This window comes from Coloeus monedula, assembly GCF_965178545.1.
Source record: "Coloeus monedula genome assembly, chromosome: 4".
Lineage (NCBI taxonomy): Eukaryota > Metazoa > Chordata > Aves > Passeriformes > Corvidae > Coloeus > Coloeus monedula.
Genome location: NC_138784.1, coordinates 52556473 through 52566266, shown reverse-complemented (window position 1 = coordinate 52566266; position 9794 = coordinate 52556473). Strand labels below are relative to the sequence as shown.

At 40.9% G+C, this 9794-nt stretch overlaps 1 protein-coding gene across 1 annotated transcript; it reads right to left on the bottom strand.

The window, feature by feature from the left end:
• Positions 1–2059: 2059 nt before the first annotated feature.
• LSM8 (LSM8 homolog, U6 small nuclear RNA associated) lies at positions 2060–6446 on the bottom strand. The gene is made up of 4 exons (XM_082279563.1): positions 6344–6446; positions 5441–5481; positions 3962–4089; positions 2060–2318 (listed from the first exon to the last, which is right to left on the bottom strand). The coding sequence occupies exons 1-4, from the start codon at positions 6372–6374 to the stop codon at positions 2228–2230; spliced, it is 291 nt and encodes a 96-aa protein (XP_082135689.1). The 5' UTR covers positions 6375–6446; the 3' UTR covers positions 2060–2227.
• Between the last annotated feature and the right edge of the window lie 3348 nt (positions 6447–9794).

Below are 9794 nucleotides of genomic sequence, written 5' to 3'. Positions count from 1 at the left end.
TATCTTTTTCAGTAATCCCTTGGAGAATGCCCTAGGTTTAGGTCAGCCTCTAAATGCAGACACATCTTCAAGCTGTAGCTCCTCACCACCCTACACCCACAGGTTCACAGGCTCAAGAAAGTAAATACAACAACTGAGGTCACCCACTTGAAGGAAAAAAGACAGGGTTTGCAATCTGTGTTTTAAACACCTAACTCTGCAAAACTATCATTTTCCAGATCATGGTTTTCCAACTTCAACAACTGGAATTCTCACCTGGTCAGTCCCTTGATTTTACTGATCAACTTCACTGCCATTGTTCCACAGCTCTGCATCTGAGATCAGCACTTCAAGGTCAGAGAAAATAATTCCAACTCGCATCAGCAGCTTGTATTCTAAATCCTCATGCAAACACAAGACCAACGAGCTGCATTGCAAATGATGTGTTTGAGGTAGATGGTCTCCATATGCATTAGCATTCCATGACTAATCTCCAAACATAATTTCTCAGCTATAAGACAACACATTCCCATAGTTTTTCCAGTGCTTCTAAAAGTATTCAAACCATGTATTTCAACTATAACTCACCTAATACATCCAACACTAAGTAGTGGATTAAAAATCTGCTCATCCTGACTCCACTCTTTGCCTCTGCATATTTTGCTCAGCTCTAAAATACCTGATTTAATAAGCTGCTTTATTTTTTATCAATACAGTTCAGTTCCTATACTTTCTTTTCTCTTGTGCCAGTATCAGCATTTCAGTAGCAAAAAGACTTTTTTGTTAACTGCTAACGAAACTGATTGATTCTTTTCACATAATGAATTACAGCCAGACTTAGTACTCACTTTTGGTAATCACATAAAAACCCAATTTGACTTATTCAATGTCTGCTCAGCAATTCCCTGCAGAAATGTGTACAGAAAACAACACATTACTAGATCATAAGATGGATAAAGGAAAAAAAAGGTTGGCTGGGCTTCACATGCTATTACCAAGAACAATCTCAGAAAACAAGCTGAAATCTACAAGAATTGAGAGAGATATTTTATGCAGAACAAGTTACTTTCACTTCAATGTATTTGGTTTCCAAATAGTGAACTTGCAATGAAAAGTACCAAATCCCATTTAATATTAAAATCAGTATAAAACCTCCAAATATGCACATTAAAATTCCTTTTTTGTTTGTTTTGACAGCATGTTTATATACAGGGGAAAAATACTGGACCTGTAGGACACTGGAGAATAACAAAACCAGGTTTGTTCAGGAGTACAGTGATCTTCACGCTGATGTGGCCTCAAACACACTACACTGCACAGAGCCTGTCCCACTTCGCTTGGCTGTAGCTGATATATGAGGTCTACAGGTGATCATTGTTATGTGGGATCCTTATATTCAATATTAAGGCAAATTTAGTTCAAAATAAATAAGTTACCTACCTAAAGTACTTCTGTGTCTTCTGAACTACATTCTAAGACAGCAGTTACACATTAACAAACACATAATTCTCTTTCTGTATATCTTACCCAAATTTTGAGCAACACAACAGCTGCTGAAAGGTGAAGACAGAGAATGAGTTGGTCTGGAATTTAATGGGCTTCAGATAAATCCCTGCATTTGGGTTTTTTGTTCCTGCTCAGAAGTCTGTTTCTCCAATTTGTCTGCAAGGATTAAGGCATTACGAACTCCTGCACCTCCAGTATAGTCTTGGTGACTGAACAACAAGGTCTGACAAACAACAAAAAAAGTATTATGTGCATAAGTCAATTTGACTGTGAAAGCTTTTAACATTCTTCCTTTCTACACTACACACAAACACAAAAAAAAAAATCAAACAATTACAAAGAACAGTTTTCTACTTACAGCCAGAACTGCATTTAGAGATAGATAAACTGACTGTTACACATCTACCTTCAAATAATCCTGGGTTAACATGAAAAACCTTGGTTTACCTTTAGCAATGAGATCTTATTTTAAGAACAAGGTACATATACACAGTATCAGGACCATCACTGATACTTGATTGCATTTCCCAGTGAAATTATGCAGCATTAAATCCCAAAAGAAATTCAATGAAAGTATCATTAGCAAAATGTAGAAACTTTAATTTACATGCAAAACTACAATATATTCATAATAAAAAACTGGTGACTAAACAAATTAAACACCATTTGTAAAAACTGTCCACATTGCTAAATAGGTCTGTACAACCAAAGATTTACAAAGTCCCTGTGCATTTTCATCTTTTCAGTGCACAACTGAGTTTAAAGGTTCCGCTCGAATATTCCCCAAGTCAAGAGCTGAATCTGTCTCTTCATCAATTTCACCAATCACAGCACTGCAACAAAAAAAAAAAAAGAAAAGATCAGGTTATTATTTGTTGAAATCAAATCACACAGTTCTAAAACAGAAGCTGTATTTTATCTTCTAACAACCCTTACTTGCTGTTGAACTATACCAACTTCTTCTGATTGATGCTACATATTCCATGAAAACTTCTAGTGATGCACACTGGAATGTCTGGAAGTACTTTGTACCATGACTCTTTCTTTCTTTTTATTTTTCAACAGCTTCCCTATTTCATGAAAGCTCCCTATTTTGAAGTTACTGTTACTTATCTGTTGGTTCTTTTTACTTCTTCCTATAAGGATGCTGAATTTCAACATGTCGAAGAGTTGCATGAATACAGAACTACTACTTATAATAAATATGTTTGAGTTTGTTAAGATTGCAAAAACAAAAATTATATTTCACAGAAGCATATTTTGAACATATTTGAGTAATGTGGCTGTATGATGATGTCTTTCATCATACATTTCAACTGTATGAGGAAACGGTGAAGTAGTAAACAGCTACTTGCTGTTTTGTACACATTTTTATGGTCTGAATGAAAAGCTACTGGTAGAATGAGATGCATAGTCCCACCTTTGTACATGTGTCAAATTACTTTTCCTTAAAAGCTTAAGTCAAAAGTGATGAAAGCATTCAGAATGATCCACTTTCTCAATGATATTAGATAAATGCACCTAGACATCAATTTAAGCCTTGGCATTTTCTTGTACAGAAGTATCCATTAGAATTAGAGGATGAAAATTCCTATCCAGGCTCATGTGTTGGTCACTGCAACACACTTTTTCTTAGATGAGATAAAAAAAATAATCTTACTTTTGCCATCAGTTTCAGAATGCTGCTGCAAAAGTAATCTTCCCAGCTGACCCACTTACCAGGCCTTCTTTCCACTTCTCTTGTAACCCTCCCAAGGGTTTGGCACACCAGGTACTTTTCTCTACACTCAAAGAGCTTTTACCCTCATTTTGTCAGGGAATTTTACATCAAATATCAATTCATATATTTGACATGTCACTACACTGGCTTCAACACTTGCTACACTGTCAAGTCAGAACCTTCCAGGATTTTCGAGATTAAAAAGTGCTCTCTGTGAACATCTGCTCTAAAAAAAAAAAACAAAAAAAAAACCAAAGCTGTTGAAAGTCAACTTTGTATAGCAGATTGCTGACTTCTAGCACGCAAGTTCTATCTCATTTTTTAGTCATTATTCTATCTTTTCCTTCATCATCTCTCAGCATGTCCTTGTAGGAGAGATGCTCCAGCCCTCAGATCATCCTCAATCTCAATATTATGAGGCAATCACTTCTATAAAAGAAGTGTAGATGTTTGCTATTTAATACAGAATCATAGTCATTTAGGTTTGAAAAGACCTGCAAGATCGAGTCCTAACACTGCCAAGTTCACCACTAAACTATGTCCCTAAGTGCCACTTCTACACATCTTTTTAATACCTTCAGGGATGGTGACTCAGCTTTGACAATACTTTCAGTGCTACCCACAGATACAAAAATACAAGGTGTCTGGGGCTATCAAGACTTATACAGATTAAAAAAACCAAAGAAATAAAAACATATATACACACACGCACAAAATTTGTATGAAAAGATTAAAGCAAGAACATACTATACTTACACGTTATCACCTCTTACAATGTATAAGCCCAGCACTACTTGCTCAACTCCTTGTGAAGAACTGAACACTCTTTCATGGCTTTCATCCAAAATCAAGTTTATAGTCTGATCAAAACCTTTGAGCGTTCCCTGAAAAAAAAAACCACACAAACAAAAAAAAAAAGCACTCCAATTATCCTTAAAATTTTTCATCTTTGCTCTCAAGGATATCCTAAACATGGTGGCAATACTAAGGTACAGAGAACAGATGTTCTGTTTAGGTTTTATTCTTTGCCTTAAATACAACCAGCACGGAAGTTTAAAAGCAATAATCAATTTAAGAAAAGTACACATGTATTACTGCGTGCTCATGCTAAAAGGCACAATAAGCTTTAGCATTAAAAGAAGTAAATTTTCCATTTTATCAGTGATGTTCCTATAGACAACTAATTTTACTATTTCTACACTGGCTTTTTGTATGGAAGTTTCCAGAAATTAAATAAATTAAATAAAACAAAGAACAGGAAACTTGGATTCCTGTGGTCAACAATCTCGAAATCATTCCTAACAAGCAATTTTAAGTGGTATCTCTTTGAAGGAGATTAACTTGTGCTTACTAAATTACTTTTTAAAAATTAATTTTAAAAATACACAACTTTTGTGCTACTTCAGTATGTGTTTGGAAAAATGGTAACATAAAAGTTACCATCACTAATTGATTAAGAAATTCAAGCTCACATAAAACAGCCCTTTGAAGAGAGGTAATATGCATTTACATTATCTAACAATAAGTCATTTATACCAACTCCATTCAAATCTTTATGACTGACTTCAACCAAGCAGATTTGGTGAAGCCAAAGTATTTTTCAGTTTTCTCTTTCCAGAGGCTGCACAAAGCTAAGTACAGACAGAAAGATACAATCCTCCTGCAATGATCATACCACTAAGTTACACTCAAAACCCAAAACAATAAAAGATGAGGGGAAGCAAAGCAAGAAAAAATCCCCCAAAACACAGAAGCAATAAAACCAAAAATATTATACAGTCTAATATATTAAGTTGGCCTATTCTCAGTTTTTCAGGTATAAACAGAAGCCCACAACAATTCTCCAGCAATTCTCCAGCTGATGTTCTTCTATAGCCATAGGGAAGAAATGGCTTTAGCATGAAAGTTGAAGAGCTTACAGAACAAAGAGGACATTTTAAATGGAAACTAAATTACTGAACAGAAGAAGAATGCATTTTTTGTGCATTCCCACAAAAAAAGCCATTTGACAAAAAGGCCAGAGCATCTGCACACACAAATTTATCAATGGAAAAAGCTGACATGCAAGAACCAGTAAGTGCTTATAAAATTCTTTTTTTAAGCTTTATGGCAATTATTCTATACTATGTAATTTAAAAGTGTGAATTTGTGAGACTACCCTGACAGAGCTTCTTTATTGCCACGATGGAAAGTCTTTATGGGGGAAAATAAAATGTTAGAAAATGTAAGTCTTACCACAATCATTCTTCCATCAGAAGTAATCACTGCAACAGTACCTGATATTTCATTAAGGAAATATTTAGTCACATCTGAAATAGAACCATTAACATTTTCTGAATACAGGTTTTATGAGTCATTAAGAGCCCAAAAAGCCTAACAGCGTGGTTTTTTTTTTTTAAGCAGCATGGTTGATAATAACACTTAACAACACAGTATTTTTCATTAACATCTCCTTTAAAGTTTCTCTTCACCCAACCACGAACAGTCACACACAAACATGAAAATCCTTAAAAAGAGAATAAAGATTTCAGCTCACCTCTCTTCCCATTACTAACTGAACTGCCTCAAAATGGAAACAATTTTATAAACACTTTAAGTCCCTAAAAAACAGCTCTGCAGTGGTGATCTCGAGGCCAGCATTATGCACCTTTTTCTTTCTGAAGATCTGAATATGCCAATTCGATGGTCACATATTCATCATCTTAACAAATTCTGCGTTATTATCTTACTGTTTGTCAATAAAACTGAAAACGCCCATGGGTTACAAGGAGCACAAAAAAACTAGCACCAAAAGCGTTCCAAGAACCCCAGCTCATGGTTTTTGAGCAAATGATGCAAAGCTGGTATCTAAACACACGTTAACAGCTCTTTAAGGGAGCAGGCCCACCGCAAATCTCGTTCCTCATCACGGATAAGGCAAGGCTCAGCCCGGCAGCACTGAGTGTTGTAGGGGACCCTATTCTCTGGGTAACCTCCGGCCTGCAAGCCAATCTCCTGTAAGGAGAAACCGATACCACCAACAAGAACGGGCCCAAGCACCAGAACCGCGCTGCCACGACCAGGCCCACCCTCAGGGCCCCGCTCAGGAGGGGAGGCCGGTGCCACCACCCCAGTGCCGCGTGTCCCGGCGGAGGATACGGTTGATGTAGTTCTCCAGCGCGGAGGTCATGGCGGCCGAGTCCCACCGCGAGGCGCCGGCACTTCCGGCGCGCGCCGCTGACGTGCGGGCCGGCGCGCAGGCGCATAGCCCGGCGCTGGGGCCGGGCCGCGAGCGCGGGGAGCGCGCATGCGCTGGAGGGCCGGAAGCGGCAGGGAAGTGCGAGAGGGCTGTACCAAGGAGCGATCGGCGAGAGCCGCGCGGGGGGGGTGTGACGCCCCCTCCGCGGCACTTGGCACCGCCCTCAGGGACGCCCGGGAGGCGCGGGGGCCCCGCCCAGGCGGGCCCGGCCGGGGAGCGCTGTGTTGGTGTGGGGCCGGACGGGTCATTCCGCAGCCAAGGGTCGATTTTCAGGGCTGCGCTGCCTGGGTGTAGCGTTTCTCTTCTCAGTAGCTGCCGGCAAAGAGTTGTAGTCAACGGCTCATTGTCCGCCTGGAGACTAGTGACGAGTGGTGCCCCTCAGGGGTCGATACTGGGACCGCCGCTGTTCATCTTTGTCGGCGACTTGGATGGCGGGATTGATCAAAGTGGGATCTCATCAAAGTTGCTGATGACACCGAGCTGTGTAGTGCCATCGACACGCTGGAGGGGAAGGATGCCATCCAGAGGGATCTGGATAGGCTTGAGAGATGGTCCCATGTGAATCTCATGAAGTTCAACAAGGGCAAGTGCAAGGTCCTACATCTGGTTCAGGGCAATTCCAGACACACCTGCAGGCTGGGTGGAGAGGTGATTGAAAGCAGCCCTGTGGAGAAAGACTTGGGGGGTGATGGTTGATGAAAAACTCAACATGAGCCAGCAGTGTGCACTCGCAGGCCAGAAAGCCAACCATACTCTGGGCTGCACCAAATGCAGTTTGGGCAGCAGGTCAAGGGAATTGATTCTCCTCCTTTGCTCATGTGAGATCCTACCTGGAGTACTGGGTACAGTCCTGGTGCTCCCAAAAGAAGGAGGACATGGAGCAAGTCCACAGGAGGGCTATGAAGTTGATAAGAAGACTGGAGCACCTTCCTTATGAAGACAGGATGAGAGCTGGGAATGTTCAGCCTAGAGAAGAGAAGGTTGCATGAAGATCTCATAGCAGCCTTCCAGTATCTGAAGGGGGTATACAGGGAAGCTGGAGAGGAACTCTTTGTCAGGAGCTATAGTGACAGAACAATGAGTAATGGGTACAAACTGAAAGAGGGGAAATTTAAGCTAGATATTAGGAAGAAATTCTTTACTGTAAGGGTGGTGAGATACTGGAATAGGTTTCCCAGGGAGGCTATGGATTCCGCAAACCTGCCATTGTTCAAGGTCTGATTGGGTAAGGCCTTGAGCAACCTGATCTGAAGTGGAAGGTGTACCTGCCCACTGCAGGAGATGTTGGGACTAGATGATCTTTAACATCCCTTCCAACCTGTTAATTTATATGAGTCTTGCTAGTATGAGAGCCGTGTAATCCTCCCTTGGTCTCCTGTGGGCTGCCATTGTGAGGTGAGCAGGAAGGGGGCCTGACTGCTGCCCTTCCACACAGCCACGAAGTCCCACAGAGCTGCTTGCTCATTCCCCAGTCAGTGGGATTAGGGAAAGAATCAGAAAGATAAAAGCTGGAAAGCTCTTGGGTTTACGCAACAACAGTTTAGTAGGGAAGGCAAAAGCTGTGCACACAAGCAAAGCAAAACAAGGAATTAAGTCACTGGCTCCCATGGGCAGGCAAGTGTTCAGCCATCTCCAGGAGAGCAGAGCCGCATCACATGATGGTGACTTGGGAAATCAAACACCAACACGCCAAATGTTCCTGCTTCCTCCTTCTTCCCCCCACTTTATATACAGAGCATGATGTCATATGGTATGGAATATCCCTTTGGTCGGTTTGGGTCACCTGTCCCAGCTGTGTCTTCTCCCAACCTCCCACGCACCCTTAACTTTCTTGCCAGTGTGGCAGCATGAAAAGCAGAAAAGGGTTCGACTCCGTGCAAGTCCTGCTCAGCAACAACAAAAACAGCTCTCTGTTATCAACTCTGTGCTCAGCCCAAATCCAGAACGCAGCCCGATACCAGCACACCTGGAGAGCCTTGCAGCAGGGCTGTGGGATGGGTGCCTGCGGCCAGCCTTGCAGAGCTGCCAAGTCCCAGAGATACTTTCTATTGGAAATGCTAGATGGCTGGGTGTGGGGAAAATGAGGGGTAGGAAAGTCGGTTTTGTTCTGCCTGGATCCTGTGCTCGCATGCCATGACAATGAGGCCCCTTGCCTGGGCCCACACTGCAGTCTACAGGTGTTGCTGCTTTAAAGAGAAATGCAGTGGTCAAGCACTGGAATCCAAGCAAAATGATACGTATTTTAAAAAAATGTGCAGTGCCAAGTAAGTGGTGATTCTTTTGCAGAAGTTTGGACTTCATGTTTACATGAATCTCCTTTCCATAAATGTCAGAATGGCAAAAAGAGTGTCCTGGAGGCACTCATGGTTTTTAATTTTTGTATAACTTCAGCTGTCAATAGCATGATTATTACTGCCTGCTACACTTTCTGGTCAGTCTACACGATGCTCAGAGTGTTTCCTTGGTATCCCTGGAGGTAGAGTATGTGGCATCTGCTGGTTCAGTGTAGGTATTGTCAGTTTACAGGACTGTAGGAAGCTGAACTGGTACTTCACACAAGAAGAAATATCTCTGGGAAATTAAGCTCTGAGTCAGTAATAGAACCAAAGTTAAGTTATGGAACTGTTCCTGATGCTGTAGCTGTCTTTGCCTGTGGGAGATAATGTGATCATTGTTAGTATGCAACACACTGTCAGAAACATGCTGCAATGTGTTGTACATGCAGACATCCTCTGCATTTCAATACAGTCAAAGCCATGAATGTACCCCTGTAATGGCACTTAATAATTGAGCAGTCTGTTGCAGAGATCTGAAGTCCCACACAGGTACAACTTCTTACAATAGTCTATCCACCAGGCTTTTCAAAGCAGGAGATCAATGCTGTTGCTTCAGCAATGCTGCTCAAGTAGTCTTCATGGAGTCACATTAAAATACATTTTCTTCCAGCTGCTTTTTTGACAGTACTGGCTATTTATTGCACTGAATGCCAACCTTTTTAGATGCAACACTGTGCAGGAAATATTATTTCAAAGTATTAAACAGCAGGCCATCTCCAGTCCAGCCTATTGTGAAAAGAAATGTTACATAAATTATGGATTTAAAAAAATTATATTTATTATAAGTTCTTGACCTTAGACAGAAAATGAGCTTGGGACTTAAAATATGGAATTCCCATTTTTGTCAGTTCTTGGATGAGACTGAGAAAACATAATCTCTCAAGTTTTTCAATCTGTCAGTAAAGACAGTGATTTTGCTGAGCTTTATATAATAGTCTAAAATATCATTAGCTCTGTGTAGAATCAGGTTAGATTTGCTGAAGCACTGAGTAGATATTCCTAAAACAAAGCTCTC